The following is a 19,095-nucleotide window of genomic DNA, read 5'->3' on the forward strand; positions in this document are numbered from 1 at the left end:
ATAGGCAAGACGATAAAGAGCAGGTAAGACGATAAGCGATAAGCTATTGGCCTCCCTATTTCAGTAAATACCTATAGTAGAAAGGGGCAATTTTACTGTGTATGTCTTTGTGTGCCTAAGCAAGTAACCCTTATAAATCAAGTTGGTCTTACACTGTAATAAGCTATAGGAAGATTTGAATGTGGTTGTTGGTAATTCTTAGATGGCGGGATTTTAACTGAGAGTAAGGAGGCATATTTTTATACTAACTACGATTCTCTAGCAGCCAATCTTGGCTATATGTTGTAGTGAAGGATCATAGGATTTTAGATCTTAGACAGAAGCATTCAGGTCTAGCCCGTATAACAACATAAATTTAGTAAATCTTTATAGGTATAGACTGAACTTAATCTTCATGTTGGTCATAGGTCCTAGACGATGTTGGATCGAGTAACGAGCGTTCACGTTCCCGTTGGTGATAGCCTCAAGGATCGCTATGGCTTTTCACCCGGCGTGTCGCATGTGCCGCATCTTCTTCTACCAACATAAAAATTCTCACGGACGTCTAGAACGCCACACGGTAAGAGCTTGCCGTTTACCTAGCAAAACATCCCATTGGTTGAACTAAAGACTTGTAATCGTAGAACTAGATTCCCTCCCGTGTTATTTGCTGTCAAATTGTGATGCTAGGTTGTGCGGAGGGCTTCGGTAGTCATCCCGCCGCGATTCTCCGACCATTTTGGTTTGGCAGCAATACAGGCTAATACCCCAGATGTCGATTAATTGTGAATATATTAGTCTTCTAAATTCTTCCTCTCGGAGGCCGATTTTGGGTTTACCTTAACCATAGCAAGCCGAATGAACCAAGCATTTACTATAGTTTGTGGTGAATGTACTCAAATCACTTTGAAAGCTATTAGGTGAATCTAAACAGGTACCTATGTGTACCGTACCCGGTACCTTACCTTAGGTATGGATTTTATAGAGGCTTTCCAGAGCGATCGTGGACCTTGTTCCCGTCAAATCCTCAATCGATATAATTGTGATGGTGTAGATTCTTGTCATATTTCTACGTCATGAATAACATCCAAAAATTGTTCTTTTGTGAGAATTAGGGTTCTGAACGACAGCAAGCTGCAAGTCAGCGGCGGGTTGACATGAATTGGGGCCAACACGCCCCCCAGCCCACCCAGGTGGGTTGCCAAGAATAACCACCCCTAAGCCATGGAGCCTTTCCAAATAGGCTTCGATTGGTGGAGATAGCATTGAGAAGCCAGAGGCTGAGAGGATCAACCTCAAAGTTTCGTTGGGGGATTCGACTACACTACTGCAATGTAGAATGACGAGATAGGATAGTTTGACAACACGACAATCCCCATTTCTGATGCATTTCGGTACTTTATGTGGATATTCTATTCTATTCTGCTTAGACTACCTGGATAAGAGAGACTGATGCTGTAAGAGGCAAACACTTCCGGGAGGCTTCGTCAACGATTTGAGTACCTAAATTGATTAATTGAATGTGAGAGCTGGACCAATTCGAAAAGGGATGTAACACGAGACTCCGGGGCTACCAATACTACTAATACCGCGCCGGGCCGGATGATAGACCTAAATTATTAGATGGAACTGAAGGGAAAAAGGAAGTCCAGTTCGATGGTGGAAGAGTTCTTATTCGTCTCGGTGGCTTCGTACCACAGATCCACTTGCCTTGTTCAGATCTATTAACCCCTGGCATTCCCTCTTGCCCCCGAAATCCTAATCCTTGTCGCACAAGAGCCAGACAAGGTGCACACACACAGCACAACACAGAAACTAGCGCAGGGGGATGGTACGTAGCCTTCCATGGCCCCACTGATGGCTGACACATCCAACAGTTAGCAGGGGGCGGTTTCTGCCTCAGGCACTCGACCCACCTCCTTACTAACAGGACACGTTGAACATAAAGAGAGGCGCTTGTCTCCCCTTCCTGTTCAGTCACTAATACTCAATACCAAACCAAGCACAACCATCCCCCAACAATCCACCAATCCACCAATCATAATATACTTATCTTCGAGGCCAGTGGCCACCGTGTCCTTATTGCCTTCTTACCGCTACTGCCTACTATCATTCACCTGACTCGGTAGCCTAGCCTGAGTCATTCAAGTCATTCACGTACCCTTGTAACCTAGCTAGACAATGCGCTGGCAGAGGTGAACCTGCTGTTATTTGTATTGAGGAATTAGGACGGCACCTCTTTACTTTCAGCTTTAATTCATTATTATTATCTTCTGCGGCTACAGCCTCAACCTTAATTCCGGACCAAGCTACTAGAGAAATTAGCTTGCATCCAGTTTACACAATCAGAAGAACTAAAGTCCTCCTATCAACAGCCAAACCCAATCAATATGGCTACCTGGGAAAGTCAACAAACGACGACGTCGACTCCTCAAGTCAAGTTTGAGACCTCTCCTGCAGAGTCTCTCATGTCAGTACCTGGCGACGCGTATCCCTCTCTATTCGCTACGCCTTCCACATTAAACCCCGTGGAGAGCGTCATGACCCCTCAATCATTTATGGAAGACGGGTTTGCGGACTCGGCCACAATACAATCCACTCCGTCCCCGGCTCCTGAGAGTTCCGAAAAGAAGCCGGTTAAGAAGCGGAAGTCGTGGGGCCAAGTCCTCCCAGAGCCTAAGACCAACCTACCTCCGAGGTATGACTACTCGCTTATAAGCAGATAAGTAAGAAGCATGTTCAGCTAACATACAATAGGAAACGGGCAAAGACCGAAGATGAGAAAGAGCAACGACGAGTCGAGCGAGTTCTCAGGAATCGCCGTGCTGCCCAGTCTTCTCGGGAACGCAAGCGTCAAGAGGTGGAAGCCTTGGAACAGAGGAATCACCAGCTAGAAGAGCTCCTGCGTAACCAGCAAAAGACGAATGAAATGTTGATGGATGAATTAAATAAACTCCGACGAGGTTCTGGCGTTAGCCGTAGCTCGTCCCCTTTAGATGGCTTTCAGCCTTCTCCCCTAACTTTATCTCAGCCGTTATTTGGCTCATCTCAGGATGGCACGGCACAAGACAAGTCTGGCATGATCAATGACTTTATCCTCATGCCCGAGCAGGACGGCACTGTCGATCCTGCCTCTCTATCCCCCGAATTAACCCCTATCCCTGATGACACCTTCCCCGAAAGGTCGACGACTAAAGAGGTCGCGACAGTCCCCACTTCTGCAACTACTTCCGACGAGACACAACATCCAGCAGCGGTGTTGTGCGGCCAGCAGTGTCCGTCGGTGGAAGTTCCGCAGTCGTGGAAGGCCTCGCGACAACCGTCGCCTCCAGTGCTGTCACTCTTACTTCAGCTTCAAACGCTGCTGATAGCCTCTTCGGTGATGCTTTCAGCCTTTCGACACCCTTTGACGTTGATTCGTGGAGCGCTCAAGGCCAATTTAGTCCTTCATCCGACCCCCTCGATTTTGAGTACAATAATCTGGCTAGTAACTCGACCCCCCAATTTCCGGATTTCGACTTCGACCAGTTCCTCAGCACCGACGATGTCAGCGGCGCAGCTCCAGGCGCGACCGCGGGAAGCGACTCGGTTGTCCAAGAACACCCGGACCCAGCCTTCAGCCTCTTCGACTCTGAGAATCAGATCCCTTCAGAAGCTCTTAACCAGCAGCCCCATCTTGGCGCGTCCGCTCAAGGATGCGACGATGGGGTTATTGCGGTTGGTGTCTGAGAAGGGGCGTGATGAACGAGTTGAGGAGCTGGCAGTTGGATCCCCGGGTATCAAGGGCGATCAGAGCCGTGGACCGCAGACGTGGCCAGACGGCACCAGCTTACCGTCGCGAGAGGTATTGTTCACACTACTGTGGGCAATCACTGTCGAAGAACGGAAATTATTAGAATTGGAGGAGGCGACTATAGTCTCCTCGCCAGACTCCAAACTCGGATTATCAAGCGTCCCTGGAGAACAGACATCAACGCAAAATCTTGTATTATCGGTGACTACCACATCAAAACGGCAAAGAGAAATGACGGAACTAGGTGGCGGAAAGCGGATTAGGCTTTCTCCGTAGGAGTTCCGGATTAAAATGGACTTTGGGTACACAGGCGGGCGTCAATGGAGCGGATGCATGATGGCGTGGTTTGCCATTGAAGCTGGACTTGTATCATCACAATGTTATGAATCGAGAGTTTTCATGCTTTCACATACTATATCTTGGACTCTGTTATAGTGACATGTGTACGAATTCGTGAAATATGGCTGAGCTGTTCATGGTTAAGAAACTTGAAGATTCTGATATCTGTTCATCTGTCTCGTAATTCAATATTAGCAAGTGAGATAACGTTCAATTCCCCAACCTAGAGGCTTTCCGCCGACTAATATACCTAACCTAATATATGTAGGTATTTAGCGTTGAGAGGACGTGAATTTATCCACAACCCTTTCTTCGACATTATGAAACCTTTTCTTTCTTAAAAATAATTAAAGTCCCTGTCGAATATCTTTTATTTTCATATTGGTTCCTTTCTTGTCTTCGATTAATACGGAACAACTCAAGAGCGCTGTGGAGTATTTTAAGACTAAATAAGGGGGGATTGTTCAATCACAATACCATAGCACTATTTCAGCAAACGACAAGATCTCGTCTCTTAACGAAATACAACGCCGAGTTATATACTCGACATACTAACATAGCTCTTTCTTGCACATATCTAGTTTCACGTCGAACAGATTCACGATGGGAAATTAGAGTCAAGATAATAAAAAAAACCACCCACCAAGGGTGAGTGTGTTGGAGTCTATTCGTTCTCTATAGTGAGTTAAGATCAGCACCTTCTAGTTTGGTGCGATGCGGTATATCCATCATGTTGGTCATTCCCAGTATATATCCTGTTCCCATATCCGTCTGAATCGTGCTGCGAAGATCTATGTCCGGCACAGCCACAGCAGCACACATTCATTCTACCTATTCCTCGGGCAACAACAAAAAAAAGCAAAGCTGAATAATGGGCGACATCTACTCGTCTAACCTGCGAAAACCTGTTCGCGTCTTGTTGGGTAGCTTCCCGCGGGCGGGTGTGACGGGGACGACTTTACGTGGCGTAGTCCCACTCGATCTTGGCGCGGCCGACGGTCAGAGGCGCGAGGGACTTGAAGACGGCAGGAGAGACGTCGATGGAGTTGTCGCTGCAGCCGGGGCACTTGTCGACGATGGTGGCGATTGCGGTTGCGTTGCCCATGTGGATCTGGATCTTCTTGCCGCAGGCCTGAGAATCGGTGGTGAACTGGACGGGTGATAGCGCAACGATCATGTCCGTCTCCGAGTTTGTCTCGCCACAAGATCCGAGGCCGGGGGTGTAGTAGGTGAGGTCTCCGCTGAAGGCGACAGCGTATTGCACGACGAAAGACAGGACAGCGATGGTCTTGGTGAAGGAAACCATTTTGATGGATGGAGTAATGATAGTGGTGGTTGTATGAAAATGTCGATATGACGTGAAGATCCCGAAGGGTGAATTGGCTTTTTAGAATTCTCTTATAGCTCTAGTCGTGGAGGCGTCAAGGAGAAGTTTCCGAGTCGGGAAAATGCAACGATATCAAATTTCTTACTTGTCCGTTGAGATTAACGGGAGTGCGCCGGTATGGCAAAGAGAGGCAGCAAGTAAAAGAGTGACTTGCTAGTTTGAAAAGATTGGTTGTGTAGAGAATGAACGACAGCGAATGTGATAACGAGAAAAGCAGAAAGGAGCACGACCTCGATGGGTTCCGCCCATCTTATATAGTCATTTCGAGGCGCTGAATATGATACGCCATCAATACCTCATACTTGTCGGACCAATGACTACAGCCCAACATGGCGGGTAGATTTGAATCATGTCATCTGTCATCTCACGTTAGTTGAAACATTTCGTCTGTCTGCTACCCTACGGCTTAGAGGCGGACGCTCGTCTCCTACTGGGCGCTTTTCCATTTTGCGAGTCAGACAGCTTCAGATGAGAGTTAAAATTTTACTCTATTTTCCGGATCTAATACTTTATACCTACTAGCTAACACGCGCCGGTTTACGAGTCATGACATCGACTACACCCGGTTTCGGAAGTAGACAGGCTATCTCATCATTCTGGGGATGGTAATAGAGATTCGGCATGTCCGGGTGAATAGCTGAGACGGAGTTTCTTGCAAGAGGTTTGCATCACTATACCAAGTCTATCGCCTCCAAAAGTTTTAACAGCACGAGCAGTATAGTCTCACGTGTATATTAACAGTATATACTTTCTTTCACACTTTAGTTCTAGGCTATAGGAGCTTTTCTCCGGGCCTAGGGTAATCAAGTATGGGTGGTGTCCGGGGACAGAGTGTCTGCCCTGAACTAAGAGGTAGTTGATATGCTATATTCTCCTATACCTCAGATTCGAAACAGTAGTTGTATTCATGTCAGTCATAGAATTGCCGTTTTGCTTTAGTTACTCTCTTAAAGAAGGTGGTGATTCTTTTCGATCAGAACTACAAGACGTTGTAGCCTATTGATCATTTAAAAGACCTAACCTACAGGATTGACGATAACGATAACTAGGAAGAATAAATGTTTATCGTGAAGCAAGAGCACCAAGTCGTCGTTTATGATACATAGAGTAAAGCAGATGGCTTAGTTTATGTTTAAGTATGACTTATATTACTGGAGGCTCCATTATTAGTGTCACTCTCTAGAAACATAGTTCTGGTATATAATATTGCATAGCTCGTGGTGCTGTTAATTTATGTGGCTCTGATAGCTTGTAGTTATGAATAATTATCCTGTGCAATAGTGGCTTCTGAGTAGCTTTGAATTAATTAAATACCTCCTAGGTTATCTATTTTCTATCTTCACTTAAGAAGCCGTATCCCATCGATGTTCGTAAGTATGTAGTCGTAGGCAATTGAATGCCTCGGTTCTGCCACGACCTAAGGAAACACAAGTAGCATAACGTTGAGGTTTATGGCTTTTCCTTGCTGGTCAGATAGGAAACACGTCTGATACTTTCGCATTAATGTCGCACGGTTTCCAAAACCACCTGGAAAAGATACTCGTGAGTTAAACAGCCCAAGAAGCAATTCGAATACCAAACTTACTTCTTTCCCGTCTCTGTGAAGCAGCAGAACAGAAGTGCAATAGGCCAGCAGATAAATGCGGCTAGCACAGCAACACAGAAGCCAATAGTCGGGCCTGTTCATGCGAGGTCAATATGTGAGGTCAATTTTTGTTTACGAATAAGTCGTTTCCAGGTGCATCCGGATTCTCTCCGGGGTTAGCGGCTCAACTTACCGATGATCTTGATACCGCAAAGGCCAACGCCTCGACCGCATTGGATGCAGACGACGGGAAATGGGAGTCCGCAGTCAGCCATGTTTACCTAGAGTGTGTTGATTGACTCGAGCCTGGAAGGCAGAGAAGCGAATGTTGGATGGATAAATGGATGGGCTGATGACGATGATGTTGCGAGGCGCGACCGGAATGAGGATAGTGTGAACTTGGCAATGGGCTACGGGCAACAAGACGGGATTTACCAGGTACATAAGGTGTGTGTATTTATCATATCTGCACCGTGCCGTGCCGTGGAGTACACGTATATTTATGGATTAACACAAGTCAATCTTAGACTGGACCTTGGCATGTTTATGACACGGGTATGAATAAGCCAAGAGGGCCAATGAGTTTCTGTTTGTTCTCCCTTTACGTGTTCCATTCACCTATCATCGTTTAGTTCAGCTTCTTCGTGTTGAACGATTGGTATTTTACAGCTCATAAGATGCTGAAGCAATTCATCACATCGACTAGCTACACCAAGAAAGATTACCCAAATTTATGTTACTATTCATGTAGCTATAGAGTAACTACCTATCCGGTTTGCGACATAATCAAGGAGTGTCTATGGGCTTTCTGGTTACCTAAGGAGCGAATCTACGCGAGAAACAACTTCCCTGGGAGATGTAATACTTTTGAGTACAACTGGCCCCTTAAGCCTGAATAGCAGTGCCGTTGATCTCCAAACGGTGGAAACCACCCTTAGAAGCAACATCCTTCTGCAGCTCTGCCATACGCTTCTGATCTCCAGTCGGGTCAGAAGACTCGCCATCAAGGGACCAGGACAAGAACGAGTTGGTGTAGTTGGGCTGGAAGTTCTGGTCCAGGACGCCCAGGCGCTTGCCGTACTTGGTGACCTTCTCCCAGTCTCGATGGACGTTCTTAAGGTCCCTGGAGAAGTAGGCGAACGAGCGCTCGAAGATCTTGCGGTTAAGTTCGGTGCCCATGATGGGCTTGAACTCGACGTACTCGGCGTACGCCTTCTCCGGCTCTGCGATGACGAAGTCGGTCGCGCGCTTGACTGCGCGCATGAATGCGCGGACCTTTTCCGGGTTCTCGGACAAGAACTTCTCGTTACCAATGTACAAGATAGTGCAGAAGCAGCAGCAGCCTAGCTCGGCTAGCTGGTCAATGCGAAGCATCTGAACGTCGCTCTTGGGACGACCCTGGGCGGCGAGCCACTCCTCGAGCTCGACCATCTGGACGTTCTCTAGACCGATACCAGCATCGATCTCTCCCTTGATGATGGCCTTGGAGACATTCATGCCGCAGCGGACGGCAGTGTAGTCAGCTGGGGTCATGCCATAGTGAGAGGTAAGCTCGTCAATTTGGATCTGTGAAGCTGGTTAATACAAGGCTGCAGAGTGAAATGAGCACTTGAATTGGGCACCTTTCCGAATTCGCCTACGTAACCGATTCGCTTTCCCTTGAGAGTCGTGAAGTCAGGGGTAATACCGCTATCCTTAAGGTAGACGACACCCGTAAAAGGCTCGTCGAGTAGCGACCCGATAGATAGGACTGGGAAGTTACGGGCTTTCGCCTATACAAGAATTCTTAGCTTGAGTTAACCTAATCGATTATCCGATGGCGTCTTACAGCGAGAGTGTGGATCATAGCCTTGAAGCCGAGATCGACCTTTCCGGTGCCGACGATTTCGGTGACATCCTATACGATATGAGCACTAAATCTACGCACGATGCAATACTTCTAGAACATACACTCGGGTCGTTGGGCTCGAGAAGAGCAACCTTGATGCCCTCGTCTTTGAAATACCCTTTGGCCTGAGCGAGGTAGAGGGGAGCGTGATACGGCGTCGCGTGCCTACTGACGTTAGTAAATGCTCATCTACGGTAGATCTCTTTATGCTTGCCAGTTGGTCAAGAACGTGATCTTGTCGGTAGACATGATGGATCAAAAACTGCTACAGTTAATACTAAGCTGCTCGGGTTAACAGGGGGAAGGGAAAGCAGCATGTCCTTTCGCTGGAATTATCCAGATCAAGTTTGAACGGTGTAATCTCAGCCCTGATGCCTCTCTCCAGTTAGACTTCCTCCTTAATACATGGGTAGGTAGGTATTTAGAGGAGAAAGCCATAACTGGATCGAAGAGCATTGAGCACCCGCCATGCGTTTGTCCAACGTTACCTTGATACTGAGATAGCTCCATGATGGCAGGTGCTTTCTAAGACCATACCAGGTGAGATGATGTGTCGGTGATGCGAAACTTTGAGCTTGAGCTTATTGGAAACCGAAGTAAATATCGATGAGAGATTTATGAACTCGGCACGAGAGCTTAAGGGGGGGGGGAGGACGAGAAGGTCCTTTAATACTTAAAAGGACAAGGTGAGGGGTAAATATGCCCAGTAAGTCACCCATGGTGGGTCGTCATGCAGTCCATCATCATCTTGATATAACTAATCGCCGATAAGCTCCTCCTCGAGTAGGTACACGGTCTTCTCGAACGACAATGATTCGTCTAAAATCTACTAAAAGAGATAGGTACAGGAAAATAACATACGTTAACAGAGGGGATGCTGGATTCACATGCCTATCTGCGTGATATTATTGTATGGCCCGGTCCAAAGCGAGACTCCGAGCTTTACTACTTGTCGGCCAAGACGGGGCTCGCAAAACACTGGGCATCCATCTCCAACTCCTCACCTGCGTCTCCCTTCCATCTAAAAACCGTCGTCCCAAAGTGTTCCCAGCCTAGCCGATGATACATTCGTATGGCATCCGGGACATTGGCCAAGGCAAACATGACTAACCTCTGGCCTCGGCGCCGCGCTTCGTCAAGGGCAGTCTGCATCAACTTGTTCGCTATTCCATGGCCGCGGGCCTCAGGATGTACGAATAATCTTCCTAGTACTGCGATGGGCTGTTCTTGCTGAGGATATAACTGCCTCCACATTGCTACTGCTACATCGGACGGGCTGGCCTTGGAGAGGGAAATGTGACCCGTGATCTCGCCATTCATGTTCTCGGCTACCCAAGCTGTATCGTTGGTCTGCCTCTTGACGAAACCGAATTTTACTCATGTTGGCCTTCGGAGTTGGTGTGTGATAATTCCTTTCTCACAGCTAGCTTCGATTGTGGGTATAAAGTGAGTCTTCTGCGGTGTTCTATGGAATAATAACTGGGTATGTGACTACTAGTCCCTGGTCTTGGTAAATCCTTTTATAGGGATTCACCGGTATCGGAGTAAACCAAAAGACTCCTATGTTAATGTCCGCTCCGCGTCACCGACTCTCATGATGCAGGATGAATAATACGAACCATGGAACGGCAAGAAGGGGTACAAAAGTGATTGACTTAAAGCTCATGTTACGAAAGAGAAACGGGATGCCGCAACGATGTACACAAGAGGTCACCCTCCTGATAACACAAAAGCCTAAGGTTTACGCCGCACCACATTTCTATATAATAATATTGTCAATTGCGTAACGTACATATTGCCAATAGGACGTAAAAGACCCCTATATAGTGATCAAGGTTGGAAAGGCTCAAATGATCATATATACCCCTTGATGTTAGAGCACAGCAGCCTTATAAGCCAGCCACGGCGTTAAATACACACACACACAAACAAACAAACATATAACTAAACTCAGAGAATAAACAAAGGTAAAAAACTTTAGATACTATAACCCAACCCCTGAACCCCCTTAAGCAAGTATTGCGTTCACTATATATAGTTATGACATTTCTAACTTATAGATATTATTCATCTCGCGAATTAAATACCCCAAGTTGCTAAGCGAGTCTTCAGGTTTGCGTATTGGTGTTTGAGTTCCCTCCTCGTTTCACTCACTAAGCCGTATACGCACGCAGTGTTGTGTGAGGAATACGTTTTAGCATAGCTTTACCCTTTCTCATTAGAGCTCTAAAGGGGGGGTGAACTCAATCTATATACTCTTCTCAGAAGTTACTAATACACAGACACCTATGCAGTGCTATTGCATCTGATCTGGGCTATTGCACTACCTTTTTAGTACGACAAGCGTGTACCTCGGCAGCAACTATTACTACTACGGCTGGTCCTACATTCCATTGTGATCGTTCCGTATGTTTAGATCCGACGAGATCTTGTATACTAGGAGAACTACTCGAGTCCCTAATAACTACGGAGACGACTACTTTGCCGGGTATACCTTGGAGCTGGTCGGTAGTCATTGAGCTTGTAGGTGTCCAACTTGCTCGCCTACTCCGACGTCCCCAACGTGAGAGCTTGGAATTACGATACTATGTTTAGTGGTGTTGCTGCTATAAGAGCTATACTATCGCTAAGAATGCTCGAACTTATGGTCTGGAGGACTATGGAATTGTTATCTTGTACCTAGGTGCGGGAAGCCTAGGTGGAATTATTTTATTTCTCAAGCATAAACTGCATTAACTACATCCTATAGAAGCAATGCAACTTACTTTCCCCATTCATCGTTACTATTATTCCAACGCCAAGTAAATGATAAAAATCAGTCTATGCACACGTATGCTTCCCCAATTCGTAAGCCACGCCAACCCTTGCTAGTCGGCCCGTGGTACAGGAGGTATATAGCAAAGTAGTATTTTCAAAAAATACATCCACTATTAAGGTTCCTTTTTTATTCATTTTTGTAGTAGTATATGCCATGCCATTCTAAACTCGCCTGACTTGTGCAAGATATGGCCTTACCCGGTTCCCGTAGATGGACGGCTAAATATTCGCTAAGATCAGATGCGGATACTTGGCCTCCGTTCCCAGATTGTCAGGCGGCGTAGGCACGATTAACTCAACTTGTTATAAGGGACTTCCGACGCTCTCGCATGATAATCTCCAATTCAACTTTACCAACTTTGCTACCGCTTCGAGTTGACATCCTGTCACAATGGCAATCATCGGGGCCAAGGAACACCATGTCGACCCTCGTCTGGCCAACATTGCGAAAGCAGATACTAAAAAATGGTATCAGAAGCCGAACCTAAGAGCACTTTATCTTGTCAGTAATTCCCGTCAGATGGTTCGGCGTCGCTGGGTTCTCTACGTTCATTCGGGCCCGCGCAATGTTATGGAAGTAATTCACAGTTAATGATTGTGAAATACCCACGTTGATGCGGATCCTTGGTAAAGCCTGTGTCCTTTTCTGACATGGACATATAGATACTGATCCCAGCCGCGATGGGCGTCGAATGGACATCCGGGTTTGACTCTTCGATGATGAACTCCCTCCAAGCAGTGGAGGCTTGGGTTACATGTATGAGGACCCCATTCAAGTTGCCTACGTGTCCTAGAACAATTTTTAGCTAACAAGTTGGAGACTTTGACAATCCTACAGAGGGTCGGCTTGGTCTTTTAAATGCCATGTATTCCCTTGGAGCTTTGATGGCAGTGCCTTTTATCCCCACCATTTCCCAGTATCTTGGGCGCCGTTGGTCCATCCTTGCAGGATCGCTAGTCTTATGCATAGGTGCTGGACTCCAGGTAATTTGGTCCTTTTCTTCCTTTGACTTGGTCTTGGTAGAGGAGCAAAAAACCGATATTAAACATTATCTTTATAGACGGCGTCCCAGAATAGCGATATGTTTCTCGCATCTCGCTGGGTGCTTGGATTTGGTATCCCCCTGGCCATCGTTAACGCCTCCGCGCTTATTGGAGAGCTAGCGTATGAAAAGGAGAGACCGACTATGACCTCCCTCTTTACTTCTTCTTGGCACGTGGGGGCTATTGTCGCGGCTGGTGTCACCTATGGGACTTTCCAAATGACTAGTACCTGGTCTTGGAGGTTGCCCTCTATTCTGCAGCTGGTTCCAAGCTTGTGTCAGATATTCTCTCTACCATTTTGCCCTGAGAGTCCGCGATATTTAATCTCAGTTGATCGGAGTGACGAAGCATACGCGATTCTTCAGAAGTACCACAGTGAAGGGGACAATGGCGAAGAGTTCGTTCGCCTCGAATTTGCCCAGATCCAAAGTACTATTGCTCAAGAGAGGGAGACAGCTAAGGCATTCGTGTGGGCTGATGTTTTCCGGTACGCAATCATCTGGCGTCCGTCTTGGACATATACTGACTTTATATTGCAGCGATCCACCGATGAGACGCAGGTTTCTACTTGCTGCAATAGTAGGATTCTTTACCCAATGGAGTGGCAATGGGCTTCTTAGCTTTTACAGGTTCGTGTGTTTGTCTATCCAGTGGTAGAAGCTTCCCCTATTTCTCGTCTAGTTACACTAACGGTCAAGTAGTAAGTGAAAATAACCCTCGAACCGACAAGCACATACGAAGCCCCTTTCAGTTTCCGTGTCTCGACTTTTCGCGCCGCTGAGAGGGGTCGCGACCATTTATAGTGTCTTGCTAACATATCTCAGTGAAGAAGATTCTAAATCTTGTCGGGATCACGGATAATCACACTGTTCAGAAAGTCATCTTGAGTAACACATGCTGGGGCTTGATAAACGCTGTCCCCGTGGCCCTCGTCGCACCACTATTACGCCGTCGCGTTGGGTTCTTGATTTGTACGATTGGTACAGCTGTCGTTTATAGCGTCTGGACAGTAGCTTCGGCACGGTTTGCTATCGAAAACACATCGTCTGCCGCAATAGCAGTTCTGGTGTTTATTTTCGCGTACTCTCCCGTGAGTTTAACTCTGCCTCTTATGCTCGCTATCACGGCTGACATATTCGCTAGTTCTACAACCTAGGCTGGAATGCCCTAGCATATACCTACTGTAAGCAGCCGATTACTACTTTTTGCTGCGCTCACTCATCTGCCTTGTGAGGCGAAGTCGCCGTACTGAATCAAGAGCGATTTCATGTGGCGATTGCTAACTGAAGCCGTATAGTGGTTGAGATATTCCCGTACCAGCAACGAGCCAAGGGCATCGCGGTCGAGCAATTGACGGTTAGGTTTGCTGTTTTCTTCAATACATACGTGAACCCAGTAGCACTGGATCGAATCGGGTGGAAATATTACTTGGTTTATTGTGTGTGGATCCTATTTGAAGTCGCAACCGTATACTTCCTATTCCCAGAGACATATAACAGAACTTTAGAAGAGCTCTCGTTCATCTTCGAAGGAAAAGAGGTCCAGGATAAGGTCCAAAACAATGTCGATAAGCAACTCGAGGCTGAGCATGTCGACAAAAAAGCCGCCGATGGAACGGAAAAAATAGGGGTTTGACCGTGGATAATAGACCTCAGACGTTGGGTTGCAATAAGAGCTACGATCCTTGTGTAGCATGGGACCTTTCATGGAATGATAGGTTCAATTATCCCACGTCATAGCCGTCGAAGCCATTCCGCCGCATCCGATGTCGTGGCCGAATCCGAGACCTATCCACCAATATCAAGTCATTGGTATAACGAATCGGATGAGGTCTTACTTTTACATTTTGGCGGGCACAGATACAGATAGGGCGAGAATACCATAAAGCCTTATGAATAAGCGTTTACTTCGTCGAGTTTATATGTACCAGGATTTGATGTGCTGTGCCACGCTATCGTAACATCCACCCTATCATAAATATTATTCTTCGTAAATGTAAGCATGGCTCTGCCTAGTGTATCAACGTGCCACAAATTCCCTGCTAGCGAGTCGAATTCATAACCTAGGGAGAGCAAAGAGGGTGAATAATTTGGCAATGTGCTTGGCGGATAAGTAGTATCCGCGGACTTGGCTGAAATCCAACGGAAACATCTCACAGATCAACGTGGACTATCAGAGGACATCATTATTCCCCTATGCTCGTGCTAGGTAGATGCATGGTTATAGACCAAGCGTCAACTACCTAAATGTATATTAGTCTACGGATTCGGACCCGAAAACTACCATGTGAACTGCTGTAGCCCTAGTTATTAGAGTTGTGGTTAGGATTTTCGAGTTTTATTCTCCAAATTTTCACTTTCCTGCATATGATCCTGTCGATTATTTCTATTATACCAGGCCTTTAATATCTGACTTCTCAGTCATGGCGTCTGCGGGGATCAGGCTCCGACGTGCTGTCGTATCAGTGCCGTTTCTTTTTATCGCAGCTTTGTGCTTGCGTATCATGGACCCGAGTACGATAATCGCATTTCAACAGCCATTCGCCGATTCTGGGGTGATCGAATGGGAGGGCGGGAAGATTCCTATAATAGACAACTTCCATGGGATAAACTTCCTCGATGACATCTTTCGCGGCGGAATGGCAACCTTCTCGGCTTCGACATTCGGATACGACCCTGTGGCTTGGTGGCAGATTTTCTCTTTCCTCACCGACCTTGGGCCAGTATATGCAATATGGATCCTAGAATCCTACCGTATCGGCTACGCTTATACCCCGGCGTATTTGTGAGTTGATATAAGAATGAATGGGCGAGAAGTGACTAATAGAAATTTTCTAGCCCGACTGTATTTACAGTTGCTGGGCAATTCCTAGGTATAGGACCAGTAGCTCCGATATTTTATTTCCTATCCTTGACTTTTGGTCCCACTGGATCCGATCTAGCCCGATTACCGGCTTGTGATCGAGGTGTCTGGAATCGAGGTAGTGGACTTGTGTTTTTGCTTATATTTCTGTTCCACACCTCCGAAGTCTTCGCTATGTGTCTCGCTCCAGAGCTAACTACTCGGCACTATTGGACTTGGGCCTGGCAGATGAGCCCTCTTTACATTGGTCTTGCCAATGTTCTCCTTTCTGGATTTACCAAACCGTTGTTATCTAAGATTAGCTTCGTATCCCCTAAAAGTCTCCTTGCAGTAGCGGGCATAATATCCTCTGGTGTTTGGGGATACACACTACTCTCTTCGCCATATTCTCTAACGACTATCTTCATACCTACATCGGAAGTGCCGTCGGAATTTATCCCCTTTGTTCAAAAAATCTTTCAAGCTGACCATCTATCTTTTTTTACCAGCTCCTTTCTATGGTTGATCTATTCTTTCTTAGACCTTAATAGTGTCGGTATAATAGGAACAAGCTGGCTTTATTGTATCCCACTTCTTCCAGTTTCTATTGTTCTTGTTGGCCCTGCTTCCACTTTTGCTCTCTTTTGGTATATACGGGAGAGGGCACTAGCATCTAGTTAAAAGTAGCTCGCTTATGTTGTATACGGATTTGGGTTTGGGATATTTCTGACTTGGACTGAAAGGATTTTGAATATTCCCGAGTTCTGCTGATACACACATGCCTACTAACATACATGAAATCACTATATCAACTTAAATTTCATAGGGGTTAATAATACGACTTGTTAAACTTTTATCTAGGTACCTTTTTTCACAGCTACATGCGGTCTCTTGACTATTTTCCCTGCTCTGAAAACCGAGCTCTATTCCTGATATTATGCATCCACTTTTTGGCAAATTTATAAATAAAGAGGCCACAGATATAAAACGGCCATGCAGAAGAGCAGAATGACCATGGCATGTTGTTTTCTGCGCCACGATAGACGTGGTGGAGGAAGTACAAAACTGTTTCGTCTTTTCAGATGGTTAGCAACCAGAACAAATATGAATTAGTAAGTCTATAAGCTGCTATGTCGAGAATAGGGGTGAAGTACACGAGTTTCTTCCAGGGTTGCTTCATTTTTTTCCTCTGCACTGCAATAGTAGAGATCGTGAGCCGTATATATCAATTATGGTTAGGTTCCGTATAGCATGATCATATAAAATATGCGAAAGCAAAAACGCCGGTCCTGGGCCATCTCATATCTTATGATGTACTATTACTATAGTATACTCTTTCGTTCTTATCTTACCACAGATATAGCTCATGCCTGAGGAGTATGTTTCAATAGGAGTACAACAGCTTATTTCGGAAAACTTCTAGGTGCTCTGAAGATGTTCGTATGTAGCCTCATTTAATTTACTAATAATTATATTTCTGTCTTTGTGATACTAATCTCGACTATCCTTGCAAAGCGAAACCGCTATAAGCTATGCTGCCAATGTGAGACAGAATCTTGGATATAGAACTTTGTACGCATCTCGCACTCACGAGTAAGTTACAGCCAAAGCCGAATATACATACCATCTTATCCGTTAAGAAAGTTATTGATGTCACGAGGTGAGACTAGAAGAGGTAGAAACAACCTGGCTGTTCCGCAGGGGACTCCGAACCTAAGCTACGCAAATCAGCGGCTGCTTTATACATACGGGAGGTATCTTTTGTTCTAGATGTCTCATCTAGAGTCTTAACAGCTATCTCAATATCGAAGGAATATAAATAGATATTATAATTACCTCGAGCCCGACCTCTGTTATCATTATATTCACATCATCTCATATTTATCTCATATTTATCTCCAAAACAATGTGCAAAACTCATCCAAACGCCAATCCGGCCAACCCGGAAACCGGTGCTACATTTCGTACTCGAAATACAAATGTTGCTATAAACCGAAGAATCCGTAGGGCTCCAGGAGTCCTCCCTGGGGACCAAAGAACCATCCCTGGATCTGGTTGTAGCGAGCAAAGCTATTTCCAGATAGCCAAGTGAGTGATACCGCCTTTATGATGTATGCATAGCTTCTCACAACGTGATATTTATAGTCGACAAGTTCCTCCTATATCCGGCAAACAACGCTGGAATATATTTGAAACCCGGTTTGAAAGAAATATCAATCAGGATGAAGTAAGCGTTAAATCTAGCAATCTAACAATTCTAGGTAATAAACTAACCTACTTAGCAGGATGAGGAAGATTTAGATGATAAACTAAGAGCGTATCCTACTCATCCAGGTTCTCATCTCAACTACGCAGATTCAAACAATTATGTTCACGAGCCTGCTATAATTCCCGTAAGCCCCGGTCTAGGCTTGGGTGTTGACCTTCGGCCAGATCTTTCAGAGGCCTATGACCAACTGGCTATGGGCAGCTGTGCTTCTCATGCTGTAGCCGGCGCATTAGAATTTGTGATTAGAAAAACAGGTCAACCCGATTTTACCCCTTCCAGGCTATTCATTTGGTACTATGCTCGCAAGAATTCAGGATACAGAAAAGGACACTATAAAGCCACCGACTTTAATACTGGCACTTCCGTTGAGGACGCTCTCCGTGTTCTGTCATCAGGTGTCTGTTCTGAGGATCTTTGGCCTTATGTATTTAACGAGAGTAATAATCGGGGGATCTATAAATTTCCTCCTAATTCCAAGGCAGCAACGGAGCCCAATCAAAATTCAAGACGCCTTGCTCGTCAGAACACCGCAACATTTGAGCCGTTCAACACGGAAAAATCACACAATAACCTCATAGATTGTCTCGATAGCGGATATCCCTTTATATTTTCAATGAATGTGCGTGATTGGCTCGACAAAGAAAACCTTAATGAACATAACGGCTATCAGATGCGTATGTATATAATTAAACCTAAGTTTTACTCTCATCTAATAATCAATGTTATTATAGAAGTACCAATAAACCCAAAGAGCGATAAGTATGTAAACGACGGGCATGTATTCCTGACGGTTGGTTACAAACCACAGGATAAAACATTTATTATCCGAAACTCATGGGGGCCTAACTGGGGTGACCATGGCCATTTCTACATGGCCTACCTTTATATGAGCACTTATAGCAAAGAGTTCTGGATTGTTCGCCACATTAAAAAACCGTCTTAACAATGAACTCGACAACGTCAAAATGTTTCACACCCCCTAATATTGTTTATATTTATTCGAAGCACTCTTAAACAGGTACGGTAAGGTTTCCACCTATTTATAAGGATTTCAGAACTTACAAAATACTTACCTTTTCCAGTAATTCTCAAAATCGGATTGATATTTTATTAGTTTTAATTATTGCAGAGAACATACTTAATAGATGTATAG

General features: G+C 45.6%; 8 protein-coding genes across 8 annotated transcripts; 4 read left to right on the top strand and 4 right to left on the bottom strand.

The window, feature by feature from the left end:
• The first annotated feature begins 2,109 nt into the window (after window positions 1–2,109).
• F4813DRAFT_43981 (uncharacterized protein) lies at window positions 2,110–4,125 on the top strand. Its single transcript, XM_049248493.1, has 2 exons — window positions 2,110–2,677; window positions 2,737–4,125. The coding sequence occupies exons 1-2, from the start codon at window positions 2,370–2,372 to the stop codon at window positions 4,046–4,048; spliced, it is 1,620 nt and encodes a 539-aa protein (XP_049100732.1). The 5' UTR covers window positions 2,110–2,369; the 3' UTR covers window positions 4,049–4,125.
• Window positions 4,126–5,037: 912 nt separating this feature from the next.
• Window positions 5,038–5,507, bottom strand: F4813DRAFT_43994 (RlpA-like double-psi beta-barrel-protein domain-containing protein-containing protein). The gene has a single exon (XM_049248494.1). The coding sequence runs from the start codon at window positions 5,415–5,417 to the stop codon at window positions 5,070–5,072; it is 348 nt and encodes a 115-aa protein (XP_049100733.1). The 5' UTR covers window positions 5,418–5,507; the 3' UTR covers window positions 5,038–5,069.
• Window positions 5,508–6,640: 1,133 nt separating this feature from the next.
• F4813DRAFT_356215 (uncharacterized protein) lies at window positions 6,641–7,578 on the bottom strand. The gene is made up of 3 exons (XM_049242958.1): window positions 7,277–7,578; window positions 7,084–7,177; window positions 6,641–7,025 (listed from the first exon to the last, which is right to left on the bottom strand). The coding sequence occupies exons 1-3, from the start codon at window positions 7,356–7,358 to the stop codon at window positions 6,968–6,970; spliced, it is 234 nt and encodes a 77-aa protein (XP_049100734.1). The 5' UTR covers window positions 7,359–7,578; the 3' UTR covers window positions 6,641–6,967.
• F4813DRAFT_356217 (NMT1 protein) lies at window positions 7,571–9,677 on the bottom strand. The gene is made up of 6 exons (XM_049242959.1): window positions 9,509–9,677; window positions 9,186–9,233; window positions 9,034–9,136; window positions 8,912–8,980; window positions 8,706–8,855; window positions 7,571–8,649 (listed from the first exon to the last, which is right to left on the bottom strand). Exons 2-6 carry the CDS (start codon window positions 9,218–9,220, stop codon window positions 7,969–7,971), a joined length of 1,038 nt encoding a protein of 345 aa, XP_049100735.1. The 5' UTR covers window positions 9,221–9,233; window positions 9,509–9,677; the 3' UTR covers window positions 7,571–7,968.
• Window positions 9,655–10,565, bottom strand: F4813DRAFT_356226 (acyl-CoA N-acyltransferase). Its single transcript, XM_049242960.1, has 2 exons — window positions 9,814–10,565; window positions 9,655–9,754 (listed from the first exon to the last, which is right to left on the bottom strand). The coding sequence occupies exon 1, from the start codon at window positions 10,289–10,291 to the stop codon at window positions 9,917–9,919; it is 375 nt and encodes a 124-aa protein (XP_049100736.1). The 5' UTR covers window positions 10,292–10,565; the 3' UTR covers window positions 9,655–9,754; window positions 9,814–9,916.
• A 1,365-nt stretch (window positions 10,566–11,930) lies between these two features.
• On the top strand, window positions 11,931–14,793 carry F4813DRAFT_356227 (MFS general substrate transporter). The gene is made up of 8 exons (XM_049242961.1): window positions 11,931–12,290; window positions 12,452–12,545; window positions 12,609–12,772; window positions 12,850–13,319; window positions 13,372–13,465; window positions 13,662–13,922; window positions 13,976–14,015; window positions 14,130–14,793. The coding sequence occupies exons 1-8, from the start codon at window positions 12,180–12,182 to the stop codon at window positions 14,465–14,467; spliced, it is 1,572 nt and encodes a 523-aa protein (XP_049100737.1). The 5' UTR covers window positions 11,931–12,179; the 3' UTR covers window positions 14,468–14,793.
• A 270-nt stretch (window positions 14,794–15,063) lies between these two features.
• On the top strand, window positions 15,064–15,620 carry F4813DRAFT_395659 (uncharacterized protein; the record flags this gene model as incomplete). The annotated part of the gene is made up of 1 exon (XM_049247726.1): window positions 15,064–15,620. Exon 1 carries the CDS (start codon window positions 15,255–15,257, stop codon window positions 15,618–15,620), a length of 366 nt encoding a protein of 121 aa, XP_049100738.1. The 5' UTR covers window positions 15,064–15,254.
• A 1,959-nt stretch (window positions 15,621–17,579) lies between these two features.
• Window positions 17,580–18,885, top strand: F4813DRAFT_395661 (uncharacterized protein; the record flags this gene model as incomplete). The annotated part of the gene is made up of 4 exons (XM_049247727.1): window positions 17,580–17,761; window positions 17,819–17,900; window positions 17,959–18,616; window positions 18,674–18,885. The coding sequence occupies 4 exons, from the start codon at window positions 17,580–17,582 to the stop codon at window positions 18,883–18,885; spliced, it is 1,134 nt and encodes a 377-aa protein (XP_049100739.1).
• Window positions 18,886–19,095: the final 210 nt, after the last annotated feature.

This window comes from Daldinia decipiens, assembly GCF_022478715.1.
Source record: "Daldinia decipiens strain CBS 113046 unplaced genomic scaffold F4813scaffold_12, whole genome shotgun sequence".
Classification (NCBI taxonomy): Eukaryota; Fungi; Ascomycota; class Sordariomycetes; order Xylariales; family Hypoxylaceae; genus Daldinia; species Daldinia decipiens.

Bases quoted from the DNA above. Each gene is read 5' to 3' on its own strand.
- F4813DRAFT_43981 (XM_049248493.1), top strand. From the start codon at position 2,370: ATGGCTACCTGGGAAAGTCAACAAACGACGACGTCGACTCCTCAAGTC. The intron at 2,678-2,736 runs GTATGACTACTC...AACATACAATAG, and splicing joins AAGACCAACCTACCTCCGAG to GAAACGGGCAAAGACCGAAG.
- F4813DRAFT_43994 (XM_049248494.1), bottom strand. From the start codon at position 5,417: ATGGTTTCCTTCACCAAGACCATCGCTGTCCTGTCTTTCGTCGTGCAA.
- F4813DRAFT_356215 (XM_049242958.1), bottom strand. From the start codon at position 7,358: ATGGCTGACTGCGGACTCCCATTTCCCGTCGTCTGCATCCAATGCGGT. The intron at 7,178-7,276 runs GTAAGTTGAGCC...TCGCATGAACAG, and splicing joins TTGCGGTATCAAGATCATCG to GCCCGACTATTGGCTTCTGT. The intron at 7,026-7,083 runs GTAAGTTTGGTA...TATCTTTTCCAG, and splicing joins TTCACAGAGACGGGAAAGAA to GTGGTTTTGGAAACCGTGCG.
- F4813DRAFT_356217 (XM_049242959.1), bottom strand. From the start codon at position 9,220: ATGTCTACCGACAAGATCACGTTCTTGACCAACTG. The intron at 8,981-9,033 runs GTATGTTCTAGA...CATATCGTATAG, and splicing joins TCGAGCCCAACGACCCGAGT to GATGTCACCGAAATCGTCGG. The intron at 8,650-8,705 runs GTGCCCAATTCA...CCAGCTTCACAG, and splicing joins ACGTAGGCGAATTCGGAAAG to ATCCAAATTGACGAGCTTAC.
- F4813DRAFT_356226 (XM_049242960.1), bottom strand. From the start codon at position 10,291: ATGAATGGCGAGATCACGGGTCACATTTCCCTCTCCAAGGCCAGCCCG.
- F4813DRAFT_356227 (XM_049242961.1), top strand. From the start codon at position 12,180: ATGGCAATCATCGGGGCCAAGGAACACCATGTCGACCCTCGTCTGGCC. The intron at 12,546-12,608 runs GTATGAGGACCC...AACAAGTTGGAG, and splicing joins AGTGGAGGCTTGGGTTACAT to ACTTTGACAATCCTACAGAG. The intron at 13,320-13,371 runs GTACGCAATCAT...TTTATATTGCAG, and splicing joins GTGTGGGCTGATGTTTTCCG to CGATCCACCGATGAGACGCA.